Source organism: Mchenga conophoros, linkage group LG8 (assembly GCF_057382185.1).
Source record: "Mchenga conophoros isolate Kocher_MC1m ecotype Shallow Benthic linkage group LG8, M_conophoros_male_GT1.1, whole genome shotgun sequence".
NCBI classification, from domain to species: Eukaryota; Metazoa; Chordata; class Actinopteri; order Cichliformes; family Cichlidae; genus Mchenga; species Mchenga conophoros.
In genome coordinates, this window is record NC_140533.1 from 11557385 (window position 1) to 11583557 (window position 26173).

The 26173-nt window shown below is 38.5% G+C and overlaps 5 protein-coding genes across 7 annotated transcripts in view; 2 read left to right on the forward strand and 3 right to left on the reverse strand.

The window, feature by feature from the left end:
- Positions 1-11355, forward strand: part of LOC146568204 (myoferlin-like) — a 28597-nt gene extending 17242 nt beyond the window's left edge. For 2 of the 3 annotated variants that reach the window (XM_085284080.1, XM_085284081.1), the window contains 27 exons: positions 57-159; positions 237-379; positions 626-796; positions 1012-1105; positions 1204-1281; positions 1422-1603; positions 1954-2112; positions 2467-2565; positions 2663-2824; positions 3472-3637; positions 4405-4481; positions 6344-6355; positions 6459-6557; positions 6690-6818; positions 6945-7100; positions 7187-7278; positions 7370-7540; positions 7633-7781; positions 8464-8603; positions 8691-8779; positions 8860-8955; positions 9106-9247; positions 9389-9488; positions 9567-9757; positions 10053-10162; positions 10255-10402; positions 10535-11355. In XM_085284080.1, coding sequence (XP_085140206.1) covers positions 57-159; positions 237-379; positions 626-796; positions 1012-1105; positions 1204-1281; positions 1422-1603; positions 1954-2112; positions 2467-2565; positions 2663-2824; positions 3472-3637; positions 4405-4481; positions 6344-6355; positions 6459-6557; positions 6690-6818; positions 6945-7100; positions 7187-7278; positions 7370-7540; positions 7633-7781; positions 8464-8603; positions 8691-8779; positions 8860-8955; positions 9106-9247; positions 9389-9488; positions 9567-9757; positions 10053-10162; positions 10255-10402; positions 10535-10573 — 3297 coding nt within the window. In that variant the 3' untranslated portion in view covers positions 10574-11355. Of the gene's footprint in view, positions 1-56; positions 160-236; positions 380-625; positions 797-1011; positions 1106-1203; positions 1282-1421; positions 1604-1953; positions 2113-2466; positions 2566-2662; positions 2825-3471; positions 3638-4404; positions 4482-4593; positions 4651-6343; positions 6356-6458; positions 6558-6689; positions 6819-6944; positions 7101-7186; positions 7279-7369; positions 7541-7632; positions 7782-8463; positions 8604-8690; positions 8780-8859; positions 8956-9105; positions 9248-9388; positions 9489-9566; positions 9758-10052; positions 10163-10254; positions 10403-10534 lie in introns of all 3 variants that reach the window. The other variant, XM_085284082.1, reaches the window with a different exon arrangement.
- On the reverse strand, positions 11354-14521 carry aarsd1 (alanyl-tRNA synthetase domain containing 1). Its single transcript, XM_085284084.1, has 12 exons — positions 14397-14521; positions 13727-13855; positions 13416-13575; positions 13266-13323; positions 13030-13186; positions 12828-12944; positions 12612-12742; positions 12458-12524; positions 12198-12286; positions 11985-12039; positions 11810-11904; positions 11354-11727 (listed from the first exon to the last, which is right to left on the reverse strand). The coding sequence occupies exons 1-12, from the start codon at positions 14433-14435 to the stop codon at positions 11589-11591; spliced, it is 1236 nt and encodes a 411-aa protein (XP_085140210.1). The 5' UTR covers positions 14436-14521; the 3' UTR covers positions 11354-11588.
- A 607-nt stretch (positions 14522-15128) lies between these two features.
- Positions 15129-16928, reverse strand: ptges3l (prostaglandin E synthase 3 like). Its single transcript, XM_085284085.1, has 7 exons — positions 16769-16928; positions 16546-16659; positions 16377-16443; positions 16193-16291; positions 15715-15804; positions 15528-15590; positions 15129-15352 (listed from the first exon to the last, which is right to left on the reverse strand). Exons 1-7 carry the CDS (start codon positions 16801-16803, stop codon positions 15344-15346), a joined length of 477 nt encoding a protein of 158 aa, XP_085140211.1. The 5' UTR covers positions 16804-16928; the 3' UTR covers positions 15129-15343.
- A 1684-nt stretch (positions 16929-18612) lies between these two features.
- On the forward strand, positions 18613-24772 carry kat7b (K(lysine) acetyltransferase 7b). The gene is made up of 14 exons (XM_085284086.1): positions 18613-18802; positions 19737-19887; positions 19992-20240; positions 20351-20433; positions 20818-20901; positions 21034-21132; positions 21233-21343; positions 21595-21786; positions 22006-22095; positions 22198-22338; positions 22444-22537; positions 22674-22820; positions 23394-23500; positions 23748-24772. The coding sequence occupies exons 1-14, from the start codon at positions 18785-18787 to the stop codon at positions 23847-23849; spliced, it is 1668 nt and encodes a 555-aa protein (XP_085140212.1). The 5' UTR covers positions 18613-18784; the 3' UTR covers positions 23850-24772.
- Positions 20778-25931, reverse strand: LOC146568208 (uncharacterized). Its single transcript, XM_085284087.1, has 7 exons — positions 25699-25931; positions 25143-25239; positions 24994-25023; positions 24816-24869; positions 24577-24648; positions 20998-24449; positions 20778-20910 (listed from the first exon to the last, which is right to left on the reverse strand). Exons 1-6 carry the CDS (start codon positions 25810-25812, stop codon positions 24415-24417), a joined length of 402 nt encoding a protein of 133 aa, XP_085140213.1. The 5' UTR covers positions 25813-25931; the 3' UTR covers positions 20778-20910; positions 20998-24414.
- Positions 25932-26173: the final 242 nt, after the last annotated feature.

A 26173-nucleotide genomic window follows, 5' to 3' on the forward strand; every position in this document is an offset into this window, starting at 1 on the left:
ATAGATACATTTATAAGCATATATATACCACTAAGTGACTCTTTTTGGTTGTGCAGAATGGAGAGAAAAGTCGCAACCCTACAGAGTTTGATTGTCCCCCAGGTTGGAACTGGGAGGATGAGTGGACTGTGGATATCAACAGAGCTGTGGATGATCAAGGTGCAGACACTCACCTCACAGCATAATTAAAAAAAACATTTAAACCATATAACTAAGGACATTTTTGGTGTTTAAAGGCTGGGAATATGGAGTCACCATTCCTCCAGATGACAAGCCTCGGTCCTGGGTTCCTGCAGAGAAGATGTACCACGTTCACCGCAGAAGAAGGCTGATTCGACCCCGCAAGAGGAGTAAAGTCCCCGGAGGAACAGCTGTGGAGGTCAGCACTGCACATTAGGGCAGGACTATGTACTGCTTTGCCATTTCTTTTATAATTGATTCTAATTTTGTAAAATACAGTTGCAACTTCCATGCGTATTGACACATACATGAGATAATTTGCCAGGGCTGTGGCTGTGTTTGACTTGGTGGCCTGCCTGAACTAATGCTATGCTCAATTTAGTTCTTAGATCCAGGTAGAACAAATGTTTCTACCTGTTAACTACAAGTCCCTTTTTGCACGCAGAGACGGGATCAAGGCAACCCTGAGGGCTGGGAATTCTCTTCTCTGATTGGCTGGAAATTCCACAGAAATGAGAGGTCATCAGATACGTTTCGGCGAAGGCGCTGGAGGAGAAAAATGGCACCGGAAAGTCGCCTCGGAGCAGCTGCCATCTTCCAGCTGGAGGGAGCATTGGTGAGAATGAGAAAATGGCATAGTAGTAATAGTGCGAGAATAAGCCAGAGAGGATGGGATGTTATACAAAGCTGGAAGTCAACCTGATCTTGCTGAGTCACCAAATATTTGCTTATGAATTAACCCCATCTACAGAGCTGTCATGTGTGTGTTTTCTTTGTTCCTGGGAGCGTGTGAAATATGAATGTGTAATAACTCTCTGGTTTTCTTGGCAGGGTATTGACACAGAGGAGAACGAGAAAGATTCCAAGGGTGACGCTACCAAGCTATTTGGTGCCAACACGCCTACTGTGTCCTGCTCCTTTGACAGTGAGTGATGCACATACAAGTGAACATATGAATGCATTTCGCATTTGCATAGAAGGATTTTTGACTGTCCGCTTCATTCATGTTGTGTTCCTCTTTAGGGTCATATATGTACCATCTCCGTGTCTACGTCCATCAGGCACGCAACATGACCTCCATGGACAAAGATAGTTTCTCTGGTAAGATTAAATCAAGAATGAAATTTAATGCATATAAAACCTAAGACTTCGAGTGGATTTAGATTTGAACTTAAATAAGTATCACTGCAAAAGCCCTTTGTTAAATAAAATGGTAAAACTACTTTTTTTTTCCACCACAGATCCATATGCACATGTCTCCTTCCTGCATGTCAGTAAGACAACAGAGAAGCTAAGAGCAACTCTGAACCCAACCTGGGACCAGACTCTGATTTTTAATGATGTAGAGATTTACGGAGACCCCCAGAAGATTGCTTACCGCCCTCCCAATGTTGTCCTGGAGTTCTACGATAGTGACCAAGTGGTACGCTGAGGGATATAGAGCGTATATAGAGAAGTCTTCTGCACAATGAATCTGTTTGTTCAGTGCTTACAGTGTTGTAAGATCCCTGATTGATGATTTTGTGCAGATACTTACAGTAAAACTGTATTTTGAAATCACACTGAAGTTGACTTCAGTGAAACTTTTTACTTTTCCAGCTTAAATTATAAGAAAAAACATTTGACATCTTCCTTTACACAGTTTTAATTGTCTTTAAAGCAATATACATCATTCATCTGTTACTCTTACAACATCCTCTGTAAAACTCATGTTTATTTAATTATGCACACATATCAGAATATGCATGGTAATCTTGGAAGTTTCTGTTTCAGGGGAAGGACGAAATGCTGGGCCGCAGTATTTGCACCCCAATAGTAAAATTGAATTCTGCTATGGATCAGACACCAAAACTGTTGTGGCATCCCATCATCCAGAAGGGGAAGGTGGCCGGGGAGGCTCTTGTGGCTGCTGAACTCATTCTTAAAAACAAGGTTTGAAAAGAAAGTAGTGGACAATAGTCTGTTTTATAGCATTGTTTAAAAATTGTTCTCTGGGCCTTCAGGTCTGTGAGACATCCTCAAAACTGTGTTACCTCCGTCGCACGCAGTCTGTCATACATACATACTGAGTAATAAATCCTTAACTTAAACAATGTTTTCATCTTTTCGTCTCCTTTTATCATGTCCATGTAGTTTTGGTGATTACTGTTGACATTTCTTATATGAAATGTAAGGTGTAATGTTGTTTTCGTCATTCCTTTATAACTCCCATGGAACCAAGTGTAATCTTGTAGGAAAAATAACAAGAAAAAAAATAAAGCCTAATGAATGCCTCTGTCTCTGTAGTCAGGAGACTCAGATCTTCCACTAGTTCCCCCAAAGAGAGAGAACATCTACATGGTACCTCAGGGCATTCGGCCTGTGGTGCAGCTGACTGCTGTGGAGGTAAAATACAGCCTTATATATAACTTTCCCTTCTAAAGTGATGGACACGCATGGAATTTGACCTCATTAAAACTCCCCAATCTATAATTGATTTCAGATTCTTGCATGGGGCCTGAGGAAAATGAAGCCATACCAACTGGCAGCAATATCGTCACCCAGCCTCGTGGTGGAATGTGGGGGGCAGAGGGTAGAGTCGGCCGTCATCAAGAACATGAAGAAGAATCCAAACTTCCCGAGCTCTGTCCTCTTCATCAAAGTGGTAATGGCAGTACTACACAAGCTCTATGTTATGCATAAGAATTAGGAAAATAAGTGTCTGAAAGAAAGAATAATTTAACTAAATTAACTTTTAATTTTGAAACTTTTTTCGATTCATTTCAGTTTAGTTTTGTTTATATAGCCCAAAAGCACAACAATAAAATAGAAAAAACAGAGAAAACCCCAACGATAAGAAGACCCGCTATTAGTAAGCACTTTTCCAACCGTGAGAGGGAAAACTCCCTTTTAACAGGAAGAAACCTGGGGCAGAACCAGGCACATCTGCTATTATGTGTCGTGGGTGAGGTGAGGAAGACAAAACAAAGACATACTATGGCAGAGAGCCAGAGATTAAAAGTAAATAATGATTAAATGCAGAGTTGTGTATAAACACTCAGTGAGTGAAGAAGAAAACCAGTGCATCATGGGTAGCCCGTAGCAGCCTAGACCTCTTGCAGTGTAACTAAGGGAGGTCACCCGATCAAGCACCAACTATATGCTTTGTCAAAAAAAGGAAACTTTACTCTTGCTCTGAAAAAGTCTAAAAAAACACCAACACCCGAATCATTCAACTTAATATTCAATTATTATTTATTATTGATTTAAACCCTGATTATTTATTCCATTTCCTCATTACTCTCCATCCAGCTTCTTCCGAAGGAAGAGATGTACACGCCTCCAATTGTGCTGAAGGTAATAGACCACCGTCCATTTGGCAGGAAGCCCGTGGTAGGCCAGTGCACTATCAGTTCTTTGGAGCAGTTCAGATGTGATCCATATGTCATCACCGCCGAAGGAGCAATGTCATCTAAAAGTAAGAGCAGATCATAGACTGCAGCAACCTGCAATGAACGTCATGTTGAAAAACTAGCAGTTAACTTTTGCTTTGCGACCAGAGGAATTGGTCCCTACGGCCATTAGAAGGAATTTAAGTTTAAGGCACTTAAGCTGGGACACTGTGCAACCATGTAATAGAAAAATAATGTGATGATTTCAAAATCTCATCACAACAGAAAATAGAAAACTTATCAAGTGTTTATCAGAAAAAAATTACTTTTGATGGCAGCAACTTTCTGCAGCTATAACAACAGCATGGATTCCTAGGAGAAGAATCTGGGGTCTGGATGTGGCCTGCCTGCAGTCCAGACGTTAAAAACATTTGACACATCATGAAATGAAAAATTCCACACAGAAGATTGAGAACTGTTGATCAACTAGAATCTAACATCAGACAAGAGTGGGACCACATTCCCCTCCCAAAAGTTCAGCAACTGGTCTCCTTAGTTCCCAGATGTTTACAATCTGTTTGTTAAAAGAAGATGGGATGCTATACAGTGGTGAACAGTGCTGCCACCAAATTCAAAAGGAACTAATTTTCTTTCTTAAATTATACCATTTGGTATGTTTTATTGGGCTTATGAGATTTCTGAATCTTTATTTATCCTTTTTTATTCCCGGCATCCCATCTTTTTTGAATTAGGGTTGTTTATACAGCCTGTAGTATGTTAATAGAGAAACGCTAGGTACAAACTCTGATACAGTTTATGCACGGAGATAAAAGTAACTGCTCAATGTTAACAGTGGCTCTGATGATGGCGTCGCCTCACAAACATGTCTCTATCACCATGGAGGAGACAAGGCCACTGCTAGAAGCTCAGGTACGCCCCACCACCTTTCCTAACACTCAGACGTTTCCTCTGTTCACCTAAGAGCAGAATTTGACTATCAAGTCAAATCTGACAAACTTACTCTGATTACTCTGGCTTACAGTTTATGTACAGCATGTCAGCTGCTGTCGACAAAATGGCATCCCCTACCTCCCATTTTGTATGTATGGTTACTTATTATGGCTTTCTAATTCATAAGGCGGGGCTCCAATGATGCTGAATGGCTGACAATCACAGAGCTAAAGAAAGCTGAACAAAAATCCTATCACAAAGCCATGAATCTACAGGGGAGTTGCCACAGTAACTGCAGTCTTATCTGGCATATTTTATGGAGCACATTGTTATTGTAGCATCGATTGTAGCATAGATGTTCAGGCATCTAAACTTAGAAGCTAGTGCTGCTACTGAAACCTCAAAAAGAACATGCCTACAAGTTTCCTACTTAAAGAAAGTTTGATACTTTGGGAAATACCCTTATTTTTCCTATATTTTCCTGCATGGAGTTTAAAAATGAAACTGCTCTAAATGCTAAATGTGATGCTACTGCTAGTACTCAAGTTCAGACTCAAATTAGGTAGAAAAAGCTAGTCTGGGATTGTCCGTGGGTACAGTCTAAGTGCTATTATTAATTCATTCAACAGTTCAAACAGTAGCCAGTATTAAATCTGTAAAAAAATACTACTAACAACAGCAGTCTTTATGCAGAGATAACTGGGTGGTGGCAGTAGACTCAAATTTAGCACATAGACGTGTGTGGAATCATAATGATTGTTTGCATCTAAATCGTGTGACTCAAGAAAATAAAGGTACAGTATTGTGCAAAAGCCACCTCTCATTCATATATGAGGCTGTTGCTGATTCAGTGCTTTCCACATGCTATTTTATATGGGAGCAAAATCAGAAGCTATATTTCTGTATTTATAATTCCATCAGTTTTGACAGGATGCTCAACCTGACTGGCTTAAATGCAGCTCCAAACCATGTTTTACAGATGGCTGTAGACAGCCACTGTTGTACCTCTCTCTTGTTTGTGGTGACAAAGATTTGAACCAAATGTTTTCTCCCTGTTTCCCTTCCTTAAGAATGGCTTCTTGACAGCCATCCTTACATCGAGACCATTTCTAATGAGGCTTCGGATACTAGAAGAGGCATTGCACCTAGTTTTGTTTTGTATTCCACTCGTCCAGTGTCCTTAAATTTCTTTAAGGACACAGCGCAGACAATTATCCTTGGAAGTAAAATATGCAGAAATGAGGGGTGGCTCAAGACATTTAGACAATACTGTATTTCCCAAAATGTCTTTTTTTTAGTTGACCAATAAATAAATTGTTGTTCTGACCACAAAAGAAACTTAGTGAAAAATGAAATCTATGAATGACGTGAAAATTTAGTCCTTTGATTTATTTAAAAACAGATGTCAGTCACCACCAGAGCCACGCTACCTGCTATTAACACCCTTTTCACAGCAGACATTTTAAACTGGCATAGCATGAAGGGCATATATAAAAAATAAAATCAATATTGATTCAGTAAGTTAACACAAGATATTAAAACAGCAATGTCGAATATTAAGGTATACACTAAATGAAATGAATCATTTAGATCTCAGTTTGATATGTCAAAATGTCTGCTGTGTTAAAAGCTCATTGTTGTTGCTACACCCTTTCACAGAATCACTGTCAGTCATCAAACTGTGGCTGAAAGCACTTTATCAACTTCTTTGCATTTCGATTTTCTGCTATCTTTTCAGTTTTGTTCCATTTAATGTTTGTCTTCTTACTTTTTTTGTTACTGTTATAAATATTTTTGACTTGTTTTTATTTTTGTTTTTGGTGCATCTTCAATCGCCAAAGGTTGCTGAGAAGGTAAGACTTATTAGTAGTTGATGAAATAAGATTTAATAGCAGACAAATCAACTTCTTTTCCCAAATGCAGTGAGATTAAAATGCAGGACAATTCCATCTTTAGGAAAAAGAGACAGTTGATTGGTGGAGTAAATTCTACGTCTCGCTAGGAGACCAGGAGAAATGTGGTCCTTACCTCAAGAAAGGATACGATACCCTCAAAGTAAGCCAGCTCCATTTCCTCACACAACACTCATAAACTAATCATTCATCTTGGTCTATGTATTTCAAATAGTACGTACGCTCCTCTTTGGTTGTTACAGACAACTTGAATGTGAGTGTTGTTCATTTTCAGATCTATGACTGCGAACTGGAAGATGTCCCAGAATTCAAAGGGCTTACTGATTTCTGCGACACCTTCAAACTCCAGCAAGGCAAGAACGACAATGGCGATGATGATCCCACTGTGGTTGGAGAGTTTAAGGTTGTCTAACATCATTTAGAACAATAATATTTGGAGATAGAGAAAAACGTTAATTAACTACAACGGGGGGACTACAGTGAACTTGATTTCTTTGTTTGAGTGTGGGGTTTACTCTTGTACCTGCAGGGTTCGTTCAAAGTGTACCCCTTGCCAGATGACCCAGGTGTAGCTCCTCCACCGCGTCAGTTCAGAGAACTCCCAGATAGCGGACCTCAGGAGTGTCTGGTTAGGATTTATGTGGTTCGGGGCATGGACCTCCAGCCCAAAGACAATAATGGCAGTGTGAGTGTTAATCTGCATTACCTACAGTAATACAAATCTTGTCAAACATAGTACGGTCAGTACCGTTTCTTGTCTTTTCTGCTCAGTGCGATCCATACATAAAGATATCACTGGGAAAAAACACGATCGATGACAGAGACCACTACCTACCCAACACCCTCAACCCTGTGTTTGGAAGGTAAACCTTATGTGTCAATGGATTCAAACAGGTATAAATAGAAAATTTATTACATCTTAAGATTTCTATAACTGTCCTTTTTGTTGTTTAGGATGTTTGAGATGACGTGTTTCCTGCCCCAGGACAAGGACCTGAAGATCTCTGTTTATGACTATGATCTGCTTACTCGTGACGAGAAGGTCGGCGAGACAGTGATCGACCTGGAGAACCGCTTCCTGTCTCGATATAATTCATACTGCGGCTTGCCTCAAAGCTACTGCATGTAAGGAAGCAGATGGGAAACCTTTTAATATTTTTTGGAAAACATGGAGTCAGAGCTGAGGAAATATTAATTCCAACTGTCCTGTCATCTAGTTCTGGCATCAACCAGTGGCGGGACCAGCTGAAGCCATCTCAGATTCTTGAGAATCTGGCTCGTCTTAAAGGACTTTCCAAGCCCAGGACGGAAGATAATGGAAATTCACTCACCTTCAATGGAAAAGAATACACACTGGCTCAGTTTGGTAAGGGGTTAGAAGTATAATAGTATAAATGAGTGATTTAGATGTTTTGTGTTGAAAAATGAGCAACAATTAAGCCCTATTATGCCCGTCTACATGCCCTCATTGTTTGGCAAAGATTAACAGTACGTTTTGTCTTTAGCACATTTCACATTGCTACATATTGTTATAGTTTAATTCCCTAAAACATCTAATACTAGATGTTTTATTAATTAAACAAAATTTATTTGAATGCAGCTAAAACAGCAGAATTGTTTTGAAATTCAGATGTGTCTCCAACTTTCAGATTTCAAGAAGATGAATCAGTTCATTTGAATCTCTTACTGTTTAAATGATAAATGACTGATCATCATACAGCACATTAGTCAGCTACCAAAGTGCTTTGTACAGCATGTCTCATTCATCCAATCACATACACATTCACACAAGCACTTTATTCTACATTTAAGGGCTTTATATCGAACTTTCACACTCCAATGAATGTACTGGGAGGAAATTGGGGTTCATCATCTTGCCCAAGAATACTTTGCCATGCAACTGCAGGCATCGAACCACCAACCTTCTGATTAGTAGATGCGTAGGTCGCAACAACAACACAATATTGTTGTGACTGAACTGTTTTGCCCCTATAACACCAGATTGTTTTAATACCAATCTAGTGATCGATTTCTTTTTCTACATTAAGAGAGCAACAAGGAAATTCATCAGCACTTGGGTCCACCTTATGAACGCCTCTGTCTGCACGTGCTCAGAACACAGGGTCTCGTCCCTGAACATGTGGAAACTAGGACGCTTTACAGCACCTTTCAGCCCAACCTCTCTCAGGTTAGACATCTCATACTGTACCTGTTTCTGGCTGCAATGACTCAGGCTCAGTTATTTTTGTAAAATGTATATATTGCATTGGTTTAGGGACAACTTCAGATGTGGGTGGATGTTTTTCCCAAAAGCTTAGGCCTCCCCGAGCCTCCCTTTGACATCACACCACGCAAACCAAAGAAGTAAGTGCTGTGTTTCTCTTCAGTACTTCATCGCTGCGGATGTCACTGAGAGCTAACAATGACTGTGTTCAAATATTCAGGTATTTCCTGCGTGCTGTCATCTGGAACACCACAGATGTGACTCTGGATGAGACCAGTATCACTGGAGAGCGCATGAGCGACATCTATGTTAAAGGGTGTGTTAATTCTGCATCAAAGCCCTTGTTTGTCCAAATCTATTGTTGTTTACTTTCTCCAAAATCTTCCTTTAGGAGGTAGCAGCACTTTGTGTTAGAGGGTTACTGTCAAAGGCCAATGATTATTCATGCTTGTTGTTTATGTGCTAGCTGGATGCCAGGAATGGAGGAGGACAAGCAGAAGACTGATGTCCACTACAGGTCTCTGGATGGCGATGGTAACTTTAACTGGCGATTCGTCTTTGGGCTTGACTACCTGCCAGCTGAACAACTCTGCCTTGTATCCAAGAAGGTGAGGCTTGTTGACAGTTGGTTTATCATACTGTAGATCAAAGATTATTTTAATACCATTTTTAAAAAAAATAACACAGGTATTGTTGGAATTAAGTTAAAGCACGTTTGAATGTCTTCTTCTTCTTCTTTTTTATAACAGGAACACTTTTGGAGTCTTGATAAAACAGAGTTCCGGATTCCTCCCAAACTGATTGTTCAGATTTGGGATAATGACAAATTCTCACTGGATGATTACCTAGGTAAGAAACTTTCAAGTCCAACCTGTGTGTCTATGCCTAACCTTTATAAAACCTGAGTACAATGTGCTGTGATCCCAGGTACTGTGGAGCTGGATTTGCGTAACCTGGTTGCTCCTGCGAAGACCCCAGAGAAATGCTCTCTGGATATGATGGATAATGTGGAAATAGGTCCACACAAGGCAGAGCAGAACAAGTCTCTGTTTGCTCAGCAGTCAGTCAGAGGCTGGTGGCCTTGCTCTATTGAACAAGACGGGAAGAAGGTCCTGGGTGTAAGTATGAATAGAAACTTCAGTTTTCATTTGATAAGATGGAACCACAAGACATTTGGAAATGTAGAGTTAAAATACAATATTCCCAAAGTACCATGAAGAGAAAAGATTAAGAGCTTTGGACAACAACATTATACTTCTACTTTATTTTCTATTGACTAGTCCTAAATTCCTAAATTGGAAATGTGTTACCTGCAGAAGATTGTCAGATAAATTGGTCTTAATTTAGTTGAAGTATTCCAAAAATATCACAGGTCCTTGTCGTCTTGTCACTCTGTTTGTGTTGGGTTTTCAGGGCAAAGTGGAGATGACACTGGAGATTGTGAGTGAAGTGGATGCAGACGAGCGACCTGCAGGAAAAGGTCGGGATGAACCCAACATGAATCCAAAACTGGACCTTCCAAAGTAAGAGCCTGCTTTACAAGATTAGCTGGGCTGAATTTTGAAAGGTATACAGGCTATGATGTCTACTAAATACATTTTCTGTCAACTACTAGTCGCCCAGAAACATCCTTCTTCTGGTTCACCAACCCATGTAAGACCATGAAGTTCATTGTGTGGAGAAGGTTCAAGTGGGTCTTTATTGGACTTATCATCCTCATCATAGTGGTCCTCTTCATCGCCATCCTGTTGTATTCTTTACCGGTAAGGACAGACAAAAGCGAACCACTGGACACCAAAGTTTTCTCATATTATAAAATTGTTCAGTCTTATCATCTTTGTACTTATAGGAAACTTGTGAATGTGTGATTGATTGTTCTTTCTTGCATTTTACAGAACTACATCTCAATGAAGATCGTGAAACCCTTAAGTTAGCAATAAGGACCACCAGGAGCAACGAACTCCACACAGATACTGCCAGATTATCTCAACTTGTACCTTTTTTTAACTTTAGTTTTTTTCAACAAATGGGAAGGGGAGCTTGCACATTTGCACTATTTCAACATATGAACACATTTTCTACACCACCGAACTGTGACAATACAGTCCATTACAGTCTAGTTTTGAAAGGGTTTTGTTTAAGACACTATATGGAAAAGGTGTTTCCCATTAGCCCAGTTTGGGTGATATTTAGGGATTACTTTTATTAAACAGAATATTCCTTTTTATTAAAATGTTTCCATATTTGTGGATATTATATATAAATGGGATCACAATTAATAGCTCAAAGTTTCTTAAAGTGTATTTGTATTACTTGACTGCTCAAAAATTGCAAAATTGCAATGTGGAAAATTCCATCTTTCTCATCTCGCAATGGAGACCTGATCCTTAGGGCGTAGTGTGTTTTGGGTTTTAAAAGCCACAGAGATGCTGTGTTTTGAGAAAATGTGTCTTAGATGTTCTGATACTCCTCACACTTGAGGACTCACTACAGATTTTACTAAGGCAGCAGTTGTTCTTTTTTCCCCTCCTGGATCGCCTGGAGCATTCTTTAGGTACCTTCCAAGCTTTGACAATTGTCCAGCTGGAAGTCACTTGAACAAGTGATGAAACGTTTCTCCCACTGAAAATGCCACAACCACAAAGACAGAAACAACTTTCTGAGATTTCCTTCCTGGATAAAAGATGGGATTAAAAAAATAAATTGTTCAAAAATTTGGATTTTGACTGAATAAAGCCAGCACTTTACATTTAATATTGAAATATGTACAGCACATGTTGTACAGAAGTTGAATTATATACATTTTCACAAAATGGTCACTTTCTCATGATGTGTAACCCAACACATCATTTAGTGATTACCACAGATTATGGGTGTATAAAACAGCCATGTAAGCCAACCTTAATGTTCCCCTTTTGGAAGTATAAAACGTTTCTTTCTAATGAAAATTTATTCTTCCTGTGAGCTGCGTTGATTGCAGCGCTGCTTCAGTAAAGCCTCCACCTCTCCTCTCCGTGCCAGGCTGTTGGCTTTGCCTTGGAATCGCCCGTTCTTCCCTGCTCCCTTCCCTTGGAGCAATTCTAACACTCTGGAAAGTAAACACACAGATACAGTGCCAACCTACATTAAGATTTTAACAGTAGAAGCTACATAAATATGAAAACTCTTACTGTGGTCCCATCTCAGTGACTAGTTCACTGGGTCCAGCCAGCAGAAACAAACCAGGTCCCTTTTCCTCTCCAACAGTCAGGAAAACCAGTGTTTCCTATAACCAGAGTAGGGATTGAAAATAAATATACTGACGTGGTAATGCCTAGCAGTAAAGCAGTGAAATTGTGATCTTACCTCAGTGTTTATTTCATTGGCAATGATATTCATAAACTCATTGTCTCCCTCTTTTCTACAAGAAGAACAAGAACACCGTTTTGTTATTGACATACTCACCTTGATGCCAAAACGTCACCAGGTTGTAAAGAATGGATCATTTCTGAGGGTTTTTTTTAAATGGTTAACTGGTTAGTGCAGTGTGCCATGATATCTCTAAGCAGAACCTCTTACTTGTGGAAGGTGAAGAAGTCTTTGTGAGGATCATTCTTAAAGCTCTGAGCAATGAGAACCGCCATATCACGAAGCAGGCCCAGGTTAGTCTGCCAAAGACAGTTTTGTAGTAGTTGAGGAGCCTTATATGCAATATCTTAAGCTGAAGCATATTTACCCTGTAAAAAAAATCTAATTCTACTATTATTAATTTATTATTACCATACCATTTTTTTTTACCAAATCTGTCAAACAGTAATCTAGAAAGAAACTGTTCTTACTTTCTGTAGCAGCTTAACAGACTTCTGCAACTTGTCGACTGCCTCAACGTGCTCATCTGGTCCCGTTCTGATGATAAATGACCAAAAGGAGTTTTCACTTCAAATTTCTGAATGATTCAAAGTAAAATTTTGACTATTCAGATTTAGAACTTACTTTAGAAGTGACACCAGTGAACGCTCTGTGTTGTAGCTTTTCTCTGCATACTTTAGTACCCTTTTTCCTGCCAGGAAAATTAGGTTGGTTTTGTTTTTCTTTCCTTTCTCAGTTCCCAGCAGCTTTATTACCTTAAATTTGAATACAAAGAAATTAGATACACAACGGTTAATGGCACAAACACTAAATATAATTGTGAAAGTGTCAATGTTGTACCTGTAAGTGACCGAGGTTGGAGACGTGGGTTCCACAGCACATGTTGGCATCTATGCCCTCTATATCAATGATCCGAATGGGTCCTGCGTGGTCCTCTGGCAGCCCTCGACTTCTCACCTGATTTGTACAAATACATATTGTGTAATACACTTAACACAGGGCAACAGGTCTCTTTTACAACCAGTAAGTGCAATATCTGTACCTTCTCCACAGCTGGGTCATCTATAGAGAGAAGCTGAACCATGACAGGAATGTGAGCTCTGATCTTCTCATTTACACATTCTTCCAGTTCCTGAAGCTGGCCAGGTTTCACACAGGGAGTGTCCAGCTCAATGGTGCTTCTTTGACGACCCAGTTCCCTGATAAAAACCCAGAAAATCTGTAATCCTACAAGGCTTAGTGGCTACATGGAAAAGAACATATGCAGTGGTAAAGTACCAGGATGTGGTCTTGTATCCAAACATTGTGTCTGCCAAAGCTGTAATCAAATGCTGACCTAAGAGTCAAGAAGAAAACAATTACTGCTTAGGCAACAGGTAAAACAAAATGCGCGATGGCGTTTTTTCCTGTCTCTGTGGTGATTATTACCCGAGTGCTGCTGCATATGATCAAATCTCCTTTCCCAGTCTACCTTCACTTGAACCTCCTGACCCACCTCCAGAGGTGAGGCCACAAAATGCAGGGCGTCCGGTCCCTGCCTTGTCACTCTCAAAACTGGGACATCTCCAAGGAATCCATGGTCATCTGGCTGCAGGAGGACAACGTAAAGCATGCAAATTTTGCAAGTGACATTGTACAGTCTCGCATTTGCATAAACATTTGCAATGAAGGAACATGTGACGTACACATTTAAATAATGGAGTAAGAACTTGAAAGAAAAAGAAAATGAACATGCTTACCTGGCCACCTCCCTCAGGAAACAAGATGGTATCTTGTAGCTTGATGTGGAATCCTTTAATAGTTTCTTTCTTTCCATTTACTTCTTGTTTTAGTTCCGCCGGGCAGCAGGAGACTACAGAGGTAACAAACTGGAAGGGGACCAGAGAAATAACGATAATAATCGTGTCATATAAAATTTACAACCAGAAACATTACATGCTTCTTAAAGGACTGCAGTTGTTTAAGTGTGTGCAAGATTTCAGTCTCATACAAGACTTTATAAAGGTCTGGCTTTGTAAAGGACAATTTATGTGACAGCAAGTACAAAGACTGAAGACTTAAAAAAGGAGACAGTAGCCTAAATTCTCTAAATGCATAGCATTTAAGGTGATTTATTACTTTTAAGCGGCGTTTTAAAGGAGAAAAATGATACGATCTGAAATATAGAGTGTGGAAATTACACAATTACAACCTCTAACAAAGTAAAACTGAATAAATCTAAGGTTATGTAAGATAAAAGTGCGACTCGTAGACTATATATAAACGACCTATAAATCAGTTGCCAGCCCTTGCTCTGGTTACAAAGGTAGCTAGCAGGTGCATCAGTTAGCAGGCATGCTAATCACTTCTGCACCGAACTGCTGATAAATTTCCGGGAGGTCTTTTCGGATGCTTTTAAAAGCTTCGCACCTCTTTCATATAGCAGTCTCGCTGACACTGAAAAGCCATTTTGTCCTGTTTTTGAAAGGAAAACTGCGCCAGCCGGTAGCACGAGCACGGGGAGGTGAAGCCTACAGCTGTCAGCTGACGCCTACGGGTACCATAATAGCCCAAACTTAATGACTTCGACTTTCGCTTCATAACTTTTTTAACTTAAGCGAAAAAGATTAATTAAGCCACTATTATTTAATCATCTTTTAAGTGCACTTTTTTTTAACAGGAGGAAGAGAAAACCTTAGGATGTGCTCTATAAAATCGAATAAATTGCAACCCGAATTGTAAAATGTAAATAAAACCAGAATGCAATGATTTTTTAAATCTGATACAGCTATAAATGATTCTCAGTAGAACGCAGACAAAATACCAAACGTTGAAAGTGATGAAATGAACCGATTTAAGAGGAAATGGGGTAATTTCAAATTAGACAACATTTCAACAAAAGGCTGGAAACGTTTTTTTTTTTACAACTAGTTATGTTAACCGGCAACAGGTCACTAATATGACTACGTATAAAAAGCGAGGCTGTGTTTTTAGTGCATTACTACGAGTGTAAACTAAATTTGGGCTACTGATTGAGACTTTTAAATTTACTGCAACGTTACTGCCATCTTCTGGAGTTACCGACACAATCATGTTCTATATCCCCCAGTTCATTCAGCTAGTGTTATTACCTCAAGCAACATAATGCAATTTTGTGTTTAATAAAACTTTTATTATCAATCACATGCCGGTGTACAGTAAACAATTACAGAGCAATAAATAATCTCATATAAAATATCATCATACATTTAAAAACAGCATTTTGGACAATAGCACATCCATTTTTAGCATATAATACAGCTTTCAGTAAACAAACTGTTGTCCTCAGTATCCTGAGTTATACATTTACAGCAGGCTTCACCAGAGAGGATAAAGTATCAGTCAGACTGTTGAAAGGGAAAAAAATGGATGAATGGTCAGTCTCCGCAATAAAATGATCAATATAAGTTACAGATTTTCAGTCGGCATTGATTGTAGAATACTTAAATATAGACTATTGCAGAAGCAATTCCCAATTTTACATTGTACACTCCTCACTTATATGGAGAACACTTCACTTACATCACTAAGATCCCCCATATCTGGAGCTTCTCCTTTGTCACCGTTAGCCATCTCTCGGATCATCTGTAAAAGGAAAGCCATTTAAACAAAAAAAATAATGGAAGGTATTGCATATTACATGCACTGGGATCAGAAGCAATATTGGAATTTGATTGATCTTATTACTAAGAAGACTGAATTCACTCACATCCACATAACGGTCATATTCCTCCTTTCCCTCATCGTCTTCGTGCTCCCAGTCCCTCCAGTTATCAAAGTCAACTGAAATCCAACTGGCCTGTGGAATGAAGACATAACAGCACCATTTTAGGTATTATTTACTAAAAGTAAAGTTGCAAGAATTACAGAACATCCTACTTAGTTAGTTGTAATATCCTCAGGCACTCTATTAATACTTATATAAAGCTTCTCTTTGCTTATATAATGCATTTTTATGAGACGGAAACAGTGAGCTAAGACTTTTTCAACTTAGGGTTTGTGATTGAAACTGGTAAATGAATAGTGAGGAAGTATCACTGGTAAAAAAAAAAATTCTTCAGCCTCATAAAAACAGTCTTAACATGAGCCATGCTATTTTTATGAACCTGAGTAAATACCAGATGAGAAGAATAGAATACCTTGATACTGATCGGTTTAAGGACACAGACACAAACACGTGTGCTTACCTTAGCTGGATCTTTCTGAAGACGAGGCCAAGCACAATCAGGTTTCATCTTCCTTAGCAAGACATTGATGGTGCGGTCATAGACCCTTTCTCTGGAGTCCTTTCAAGTGATGACAAGTTAAAGGAGCGTTTAACAGCCTGCTTTCTGTACATTGAAGAATACAGAATATAATGCGGATGCTTACGTGGATCTGGACTTTGTCATAGAAGTGCAGCTCGTTGTAGTACACATCATCTGTTTCGTTTTTGCAGCTGTTGCAGAGAGGCAATGGGGTTGTCAAAGAAACCATTTTAGACATTTTCTAAACTGAATCACATGTGACTTCAAGAGAGGGAACGTCTTTAAAAACTCACCACAGAATCAGTTTGTCTGGCTGGATATCAACTTGGACATCTTTAGGTTTCTGAACCATGAAGTTGATGGTGACGTATTTCTTCCTGTCAAACCACAGCGCATGTGCTGGCTTGCTGTTAAAACACCAAGAAACTGCTTAGGAATCAAACCTGAAACCTTTTCATAATGAAAGATTTAGGAAAAAAACATGCTTTATTGCTCAGTGAGTTTGGCAGCACTTACCTTTCCTCTGGTCTGACAATTTTAGGTTTGTTCATTCTTGTTGTTGTTTTTAAATAAAAGAGAAGTTGCTATACAATTCCTTTTTACCAAGAGAAAGCTAACTCACACGTGTCCAGCTGAGTTAGTAGTGTGCTCTGATGCAGCGGCCAGGCCCTAAAAGCTATATATAGACCATCTGGTATCAGCTGCTAGGAGACTTGCCTGCCACAGCCCCTTCCGTGCCCTTTATAGCCTGACTGTGGAACACTCGGGAAAACAGATGCATTTTCTGGGTTCTCAAAGTGGTTCAGCCACCTTTAATTGATTGTTTAAGAGGATGGAGGTGGGGGCAGGAAGAATCCAACAAGAAAATTACCTAATGGGACCCACTTCAACACTTGGGAGGTTGTTGACCAACATTGCCTGAGGGATGCAATGGAACTAAGAATTTTGGACAAAATCTTGACACATTGATAATTTTAAAATTGATTTTGCTGAATTTATGAATCATTTACCAACATACACATACATGAATAATCAAGTGAATTTCATTTGACAGCGTTTCATTAAGTTTAAATCTTAGTTATGCAACAAAATTAAATTACTTAAAATCAGTATTTTGGCCATCAATATTGTTTAAAGAGTAGAATTGTAAATGTAAACTTTATATATAGGAAGGTAGATATAATAAAGATAAAATACTTTATTTATTTTCCAAAAGTAAAAAAAAATCCTGTGGTAGACCAGCCAGAACATCCACTACATATATATATATATATATATAAAAGTTTAAATAAAGTAGAATATTTCAATAAAGTATGTGTCAAATACACAATAACTTAATAATGTAAAAAAAAAAAAAAAAAAGGAAAAATACAGTCAAATGAAATAACAGGGCTCAATAAGTAAACATGTTGATAAAATACAATATATGATAATAACGATATGACCAAATTGAAGTTAACCAAACAAAATATGAATATACAAGAACGTGGCTCTTCTAAGTGAAACAGCTCAGTAAAATCAGTAAATTCGACAAAGCAAAATTTAATAGATACAATTTAAAAGTCTTGAGTCAGCCTTTTTTTATATTTTGGTAAGGAAATTGGAACTATGTGCAGGAACTGACTGGAGCATGTGTAAACATAGATAGGCCAAAAACAGAGTTGGTAAAAATCCAACAAGTTTAAAAGGCAGCTTGGATAATTTTTACGAGTTTGAAAGTCAATATTTGGTATGGCCATCTTTATTCTCCAACACAGCCTGAACTCTCCTAGTCAAGCTACTGTATCTTGTAACTTCTTAAAGTAACCTTCAGGATGAGTTCTCCGGGGTTTTTAAAGGCTTCTTCTTTGGATAAAGGCTGTTATCCAATACTATTCCTTAAGAATAACTTCTTGACAGCCACCACAGCACTAAAGCAATTTCTGAGGCCAACAGTAAATGGATCCGCTGAAGTAACAGATATATCAGGTCTTGTGTCAGGTCCTTGATGGATTCCCCCCCCCCTTTTTTCTTAAGCACATGATTTTTCAGATACTGTTCATCTGCTGTAAATCTCAATTTTCAGTGATTTAACAAACAAAAAAGCATTCCTCTGAAAATGGTCAGGTACAAGGACTGAACTGAAAATGTCCCAGAGAAAGCCTTGGGATCTATTGAACAAGAGCACTTTTTTCAAAATGGCAAGAAAGATTGGCTCCTTGGGAGTCATATTTTTATTAAAGAAAAAAAAAAGACACGATACTACGACAGTGCATTTCAAATTAACCCCCACCCAGCCCACTTCAGATTTTAGACAGGCATTAGTAATACATTTATTTTATCCGGAAGTCGCCCCCTGCTGGTCTACTGGTTACCGGAAATTCATTTCTTCGCTCTGTCTGAGCGAGGAATGCAGCTCGAGCTACTAAACGCTGTGTACATATAAACTAATAAAGTAAAAAATCTATAAATCATTAAACAGTTTATTTTTTAAACGTAACGTTTACATTTGCTGCTTTAGACCATCGTGAAGTAGTAGCCATCAAGAAGAACATGCCTCGTAGAAGACAGGTAAGAGTGCATGTAGGTCGCACAAGAGGGTAACGTTAGCTAAGTTAGCGCTAATGGTTAACCAGGAGGTTCCACCATATTCCATTCAATATTCTGACAGTGTAACGCGCTAAAACACGGTGTTAGCATCAGCTGATAAATCTGCACAGAATAATTTAAACATACTGACTTTAACTGCATTGCCACATTCAGCTTGTGTCGGTATTGTTCGAGCTCATTAAACACCCAGTGTACAGTTAAAAGCAGCTAAAAGAAGCTAAAACTTTTACTTCACGTTTGGTGAAATGTAACGGCGCTTTGCGGTTCATGTATATGTAGGCTTTGCCCTAAGACTAAAACAAGACCAGTCCTGCTTAAATTGCTGTTTGTGAATACAGTGTTGTGCCACATTGGCTGGGAAAAAAACAAATACTAAAAACCAAGAGCAGAGCTAACCGTTAACGCTAAGCTAACAACAATAACAGTTGACGTGCTAAGCAGACTGGTTACTTTGTCGTGGTAATTACTACACGTGTGACAGTATTTGGCCAGTTTTTAACACTAGTTTGGCGGAATATATTGCTTTGGTATTAGTAAGGGGTAGATGGTGTTAAGACCTGTTTATGCTGATAATAATAATTAAACAGCTAATGGAGAGCTATCATTTGATTGTAGCCAGTCAGAAATCGAAAAGAAAAATGTCCACAAACAGCACTTTTACAGTGTTACCTCAGCTACGCTTTTAATTTGGTGGATTTATGACTCAACAATGAATAGATATACTGTGAATGCTGAATTAACTGCTCTGTAAAACTGTAGTTGCTATCGCCAGAACAACTCTGTCTTTTTGGCTTGTGGACACCATCAGTGTTATCCATGCTTGTTTTTTTCCGCACCTCTATTTGACATTATTTAGTAAAAGGTGCCTTTCATTTACCATTTGTTCCCCTGACAGAGACACATGGCTGGGAGTGGTTCAGATGGAACTGAAGACTCTGACTCCTCTGCTGAAAGAGAACAGACCAATAGCTCAGAAAGTGAAGGGACTGTGCCCAAGAGACAGCGCCTCACCAGAGCCTCTACTCGCCTTAGCCAAAGCTCTCAGGGTTGGCAACATAGCCTATACATATGCACACACACACACACACACATATGTATATATATACTTTTACAGTGATTTGAAGATTACTTTTATTTTATTTTCCCTTAGATACTCAGGAATTAAAGCGAGCTGTGGATCACGATGAATCTCCACCACTGACGCCCACTGGAAATGCACCCTCCTCTGAATCAGAGTTGGACATCTCCAGTCCCAATGCCTCACATGATGAGAGCCAGGCCAAGGACCAAGCCAACAGAGATTCGGATAAAGATCTCTCCCACCGACCTAAACGCCGCCGCTGTCACGAAACCTATAATTTCAACATGAAATGTCCAACCCCGGGGTGCAATTCCCTTGGTAAAATATATTACTTTTTTTGCCAAACGTCAAAAGTGTTATTAAAAATTTGAACATTGGAAATATGGCATATCAGCAAACATCATGCTTATTTTTCTCTTTTTTCTTAGGTCACCTCACAGGAAAGCATGAACGTCATTTTGCTGTGTCAGGCTGTCCTCTTTACCACAATCTTTCTGCTGATGAATGCAAGGTGATTATTATAAATCATGTTCAGAATACTTTACAATATTATGTGAATTTACTTTATCTATACAGTTATTAACCTGAAACACTGGCAGTGGCTGGACTGTACAACTTTCTTTGGGACATAACTGATACTCCAAAGGTTGAGTGTAGTAAATGACAATTTCAGCTGTAGTACAAGTACACAATGTCTTTTGCTATCAGTAAAAACAGCCACAAGTAACAAACTGCATCACTTAAACAGGGATGTTCCCAGCAAATGTTATTAATGTTGTAGGTTGAAGTGGCTGGTATGAGTATTTGGCTGCCTGAGCCGTATCAGAGAGAAATGAGAGACCAAGAAGAGATATAATCCATGCTTTATTTATTTATCTATTTATTTATTTGTCAGGTAAAAGCCATTAGCCGTGAGAAACAAGAGGAGGAGGTAAAGGCACAGGAGGACAGCAACTCGCGCCATGCAACTCGTCACCAGGTAGGTCTGCTTTAGAAATGAGAGCATGACATTGAATTTTACACTTTGCTTAATTATCTGTTTATTATTTTAACTATTGTCAGTAATTTCTCATACCAGGAAAGTGAATTGGTTATTTATCCTTATTTGTAGACACCAACACCGAAACAGATTCGATACAAGGAGCAAGTGGCTGAGATAAGGAAGGGTCGAAACTCTGGCCTGCAGAAGGAGCAGAAAGAAAAGCATGTGGTACGTCACCAGTACTTTTGTTTTGCTATTTCTAAGCTTATTCCACCTCATAGCTGGCGTGTTACTTCATTTCCTGCTTGCCTTTTCTCGTGGCCCACAGGAGCATCGGCAAACACACGGCAACACCAGAGAGCCTCTGCTGGAGAACATCACCAGTGAATATGACCTGGAGCTGTTCAGGAAAGCACAGGCCCGAGCATCTGAAGACCTGGTAATGATGGGGTTTCACATCTCCATAAGTACTTTCTTTTTAGCATTTTAGAATAAGATAAAAGGAAATGAAGCTAGAACTGGTGCCTTTCATTGTTCCAGGTACATTATTTTTCTTTAAAAACTGAGTTGTCACTATTTTGTTTTGTTTATTTATTTTTTAAACTGTCAGTATGTTAGCATTCTAGTTTTTTGATTGATAACCTCATCACACACATTGGACATTAATGTTTCCCATCTTCATGCCTGCAGGAGAAGCTGCGCATCCAGGGTCAGATCACAGAGGGCAGTAACATGATCAAGACTATCTTGTTTGGTCGCTACGAGCTGGACACCTGGTACCACTCGCCCTATCCTGAGGAGTATGCGCGTCTGGGTCGTCTGTACGTCTGTGAATTCTGCCTCAAATACATGAAGAGCCAGACCATCCTCAGGCGACACATGGTGAGAGAGACTAATCCCAAGTCATTGGAGTCGTGCTACACTTAGAAATGATTTTTATAAAAACATTCTAAACATTCATTTTTTAAAGTTCAGTTTTGGCAAACAGCCGTTGCTCTTATTACATTATATATTTTTACTGCACGGTGGCCTTTAAATAAGAATAATTTATCTTTATGAACTCACTGGTTTGGAAGTACTGTAGATTATTTGTCTTTTCAGGCCAAATGTGTGTGGAAGCATCCTCCAGGAGATGAGGTGTACAGAAAGGGGTCTATATCTGTGTTTGAAGTCGATGGCAAAAAGAATAAGGTAAGAGTCTTACTTAGTGAACACTGGCATTTCTTTTCTTTTTAAATTGTAATCAAATATATAAGCCACTTTTAAAGTAATCAAGGGCCATATCATCCCCAGATCTACTGTCAGAACTTGTGTTTACTTGCCAAGCTTTTTCTGGACCACAAAACACTTTACTATGACGTGGAGCCTTTTCTCTTCTATGTCATGACTGAAGCTGACAACACTGGCTGCCATTTAGTAGGCTATTTTTCAAAGGTAAAGAAGAACAAGGTTATTGTTTTTACCCACACAATGATTGAATTTATGTTCCAGAACAGAAATGTCTAAAAAGTGTTTTTTCCTTCTATTTATTTCTTTAAGGAGAAAAATTCCTTCCTGAACTACAATGTATCCTGTATCCTGACAATGCCACAGTACATGAGACAAGGCTTTGGAAAGATGCTCATTGACTTTAGTATGTATATATGTTAATTTATTCTATTCTCAATGTAATCATTAAATTGCATTTTAGTCTTTTTGCATAATGAAATACAGATAATTCTCTCTTCCTTCTGAAAGCGTTCATTCTGACTGTCCTGTGCTTTATTTAGGTTATCTGTTGTCAAAAGTTGAGGAGAAGGTGGGCTCGCCAGAGAGACCTCTCTCTGATCTGGGCCTCATCAGTTACAGGAGTTACTGGAAGGAGGTATTACTCAGATACATGTACAACTTTCAAGGCAAGGAGATCTCCATCAAAGGTAAGTGAAAGCACAAACCCTATAATTTGGCAGCTTAAATTATATGTTTACAAAAAAAGCTGAAAGTGGCTCTGTACTTTGTTACCAGTTACCAATTACCAGTTTAAAATAATCTTAATTTTAGCTTATATTTTGCCTTGGTGAAGTCCCAAAGTCCATCTTCTGACTAGTAACAAGCCAGTTTAGCTTCTTTCCCTCTTAGCTCACCTCTTAAGCTATGTTTTTTTCTGTTTGGCTGTCCCTTGCAAGTAAAAGATTTGCGCAGCAGCAGCTGGGTGGGAGTGCTGCGCTCAAAGTCTGAGCTGTGTGCCTCAGATAACCATATTAAAGAAATTCCCTCTCATTGACAGTCAAGAGCAGGAAAAAATGCCTAAACCAGAGTGTTTAGAGAAGTCTGAAGCTTGAGCTTTAGGCCCTTAAAGATTACTTGTACATACACTGATCTCAGAATATGTATATCGATGATAGATAAAAGGAAGAGCATAATGAATCCGCACAAGAAGATTCATGCATTTAATAAACAAGACAAATGCATACAATTAATATTTGTTTTAATATTTGCGTGCTGCACAGAGATCAGTCAGGAAACTGCTGTCAACCCGGTGGACATTGTGAGCACCCTGCAGTCTCTTCAGATGCTGAAGTATTGGAAGGGAAAGCACTTAGTACTGAAGCGTCAGGTAAGCTGGCTCCTCTCCATTTTATTTATGCTTGTATTTATTTATTGAAATAATTGCTTTTGTATCAAATTATTTGGGTTACTGAGATCATTTACTTGTCTATTTCTAATATTTTGATTAATTTTGGAAGTAAAATTTTACGTTAATGCTGTAAAACACGTTTTATACCAGGCCCTTCTTTCTATTTCTATCTTACTGGAAAAATTAGATGTGATAACCTAGCTCGTTACCCTGTTTCTCATCCCAGGACCTGATTGATGAGTGGAAAGCAAAGGAGATCAAGCGAGGCAATAGCAACAAAACCATCGACCCAAGCTCGCTAAAATGGACCCCTCCCAAAGGGACATAAACACTGAGAAGCTCAGGCTACTGAAAACACTCGCCTCTAGCCTCACCAGCCACAAGTAGCCTAGACCTATGAACTGTCAATAAAGATCAGTGTTTTTTTTTCTTTCATCCCTTTGACCCTGTTTATTTCTTCTTGTCTGTAATGTGAATTTTTTAAACACCTTTTTATATTTTACTGTCATTTCTAGCCAAACCAGCATACGTTCCAAGTCAAATGCTTTTTGTCAGCATTGTGAAAAATGAGTGTCGAGAATTTGCTTTAAAACTGCCTTTGTGTGCTGAATGTTAAATGATGAACGGTCCAATGTGATGGATAACATTAATGTTAGAATAGCTACATTTGAGTGCATTTAGAGGTTATTTTTATTTACTATGAGAAATGTGCTTTTTGACAATGGTGATTATTCTTTTTGAGCGTTAATACAGTAACTGTTAGCATGAATCGAAACATGAAATTGAGCAGGGTGTACTTTTAATGAGTATGATTTATGGCAACACGCCTTTGGTTGGTATAAAATTGTATAGATCTTCGTCATAATGTCTTTTTTTTTTTTTTTCTAATTCCATCAATACAGGATTCTGATCCATTCCTTTGCTGAACCTGCCAATGATGAGGGGAAAGAGGAGATTTTTAATTTGCTGAGGATATAAAATACAAATGTAACACCACTATATGAATGCACATAGAAACAAAACAGCCTCAGGTTTTTATACTGGTACAATCGTACCTTGCTTGTATGGGTTCTCTGAATCATGGATCGCAGTGGTCTTTGCAGAACGATTTACTTTGGGTAGAGATTCTGTAATAAACAGGAAACGTTTGACTAGGATGGTTTTCGGCTTGTACTTTGAATCATAGCTGTGTAATGTGTATTAGCACTTTGATATTTTTAATATCAATAAAGCTGCCTTGATATTTTGAAATATCTACAATTTACATGCGGTCTATTGATGATTTTATGCTTACCACCACTGGAGATGCTTCTTCCCATCAGGCCCACAAACATTTCTCCTTTATTTCCTATAAGAATAAGAAATATGCAATGATGCTGTGATTAAATATTAGATTCCAATTTCTGGAACTACTAGTTTTCAAAACCGTTAGTATGATAAGAGTTCTGCTTCAATAAGGTCAAGCCACTCACGTCTTTTTACTTGGTAGGGTTTTTTTGCATCTGTGAAGAGATAAATTTATTGTCATGCAACAGGCTTTAATACTTATTATGAGACATAAAAATGGTGATAAGCACAAAAATGAGACATTATGTTATGCATGGATATGTTTCAAGGTTACCTGAGCGTTTCCCCATGAGTCCGTAGAATCGAAGGGCTTTGGATCTTTTTATTACACTGGACATTGGACTGGTCAGGCTTGTCTGCAGTGATTCATCCTGCAAGAAACATTTCACTATTTTATTTAAAGTAAACCAGTTTTTATATTTAAAAAGTATATCTACAAGAGTCTACAAGCAAACGCATTGTTAATGCAATGGTCGTCTAACATTTTGAGTTTTCTTTCTGTATCTTCTTTCAAATTAGTAAAAAAAAAAAGAAATACAGATTTATTTGCAAAAATGTTAAAAATACTTATGCACCATTATAATATGTGTTACTTACAGAACTTTGCCTCTTGTAAAAAACAAAAACAAATGCAGAATTTTAAAACACACAGCTTTCAGACTTCTTTGAAAGTATATTTTTTTCTTGTATATAAGCAAGAAATCTCAACAATCATCTAAGATTTTCTCCTCTTCACCTAAGCTTGAACAGAATAAGTGAATGAACTCAATGCTTTGATATTTAAATTTGTCCATTGCTCAACCCATTATAAAAACAATAGTGCTTCTCACCTTCCACTCTTTCAGAAGTCCTCTCTGCTCTTCTGCACTGCACGAGAATCTCTGATAGGTTTGCACCAAAGCACAAAAAGTCACAATAACCAGCTGGATCTTCCAGTTATCCATTGCTATCTCAAAGAGAAAAGCTCTGCTTCTACTTCTTTTTAATCAAATATATTTTTTATCCCAGCAAAAGCTAATAATACATTACAGATGATGTTGGCAGGATGGGTTTTCGTATTATTCAGTCTGTGCGAACTGCATCCATGGCGCCTTTATACCTCTAAACCCCTGCTACTAGACCCCTCCCCTCTAAACAGGACTATTCACTTGCCACAATTCAATTTATTACAACTCCCTAATTTATTGTATTGGAGTATTTGTAAAAGATCAAGCTTTTAAATTCTTTCCCTCATACTTTGTAGTCATTAAATGGGAGAAAATGTGATTGAATTAACAATTAAACTTTTTTTTTTTTTTAAATAGT

Excerpts from the sequence above, each read along its gene's own strand:
- aarsd1 (XM_085284084.1), bottom strand. The coding sequence starts at position 14,435 with ATGGCTTTTCAGTGTCAGCGAGACTGCTATATGAAAGAG. Across the intron at positions 13,856-14,396 it reads GAGACTGCTATATGAAAGAG|TTTGTTACCTCTGTAGTCTC; the intron begins GTGCGAAGCTTT and ends GTCCCCTTCCAG. Across the intron at positions 13,187-13,265 it reads GGATACAAGACCACATCCTG|GGAACTGGGTCGTCAAAGAA; the intron begins GTACTTTACCAC and ends GGTTTTTATCAG.
- ptges3l (XM_085284085.1), bottom strand. The coding sequence starts at position 16,803 with ATGAACAAACCTAAAATTGTCAGACCAGAGGAAAG. Across the intron at positions 16,660-16,768 it reads ATTGTCAGACCAGAGGAAAG|CAAGCCAGCACATGCGCTGT; the intron begins GTAAGTGCTGCC and ends GTGTTTTAACAG. Across the intron at positions 16,292-16,376 it reads ATGACAAAGTCCAGATCCAC|GACTCCAGAGAAAGGGTCTA; the intron begins GTAAGCATCCGC and ends ATCACTTGAAAG.
- kat7b (XM_085284086.1), top strand. Across the intron at positions 22,339-22,443 it reads TAGTAGGCTATTTTTCAAAG|GAGAAAAATTCCTTCCTGAA; the intron begins GTAAAGAAGAAC and ends TATTTCTTTAAG. Across the intron at positions 22,538-22,673 it reads AAAGATGCTCATTGACTTTA|GTTATCTGTTGTCAAAAGTT; the intron begins GTATGTATATAT and ends TGCTTTATTTAG.
- LOC146568208 (XM_085284087.1), bottom strand. The coding sequence starts at position 25,812 with ATGGATAACTGGAAGATCCAGCTGGTTATTGTGACTTTTTGTGCTTTG. Across the intron at positions 25,024-25,142 it reads ACTCATGGGGAAACGCTCAG|ATGCAAAAAAACCCTACCAA; the intron begins GTAACCTTGAAA and ends ATCTCTTCACAG. Across the intron at positions 24,649-24,815 it reads AAGAAGCATCTCCAGTGGTG|AATCTCTACCCAAAGTAAAT; the intron begins GTAAGCATAAAA and ends TGTTTATTACAG.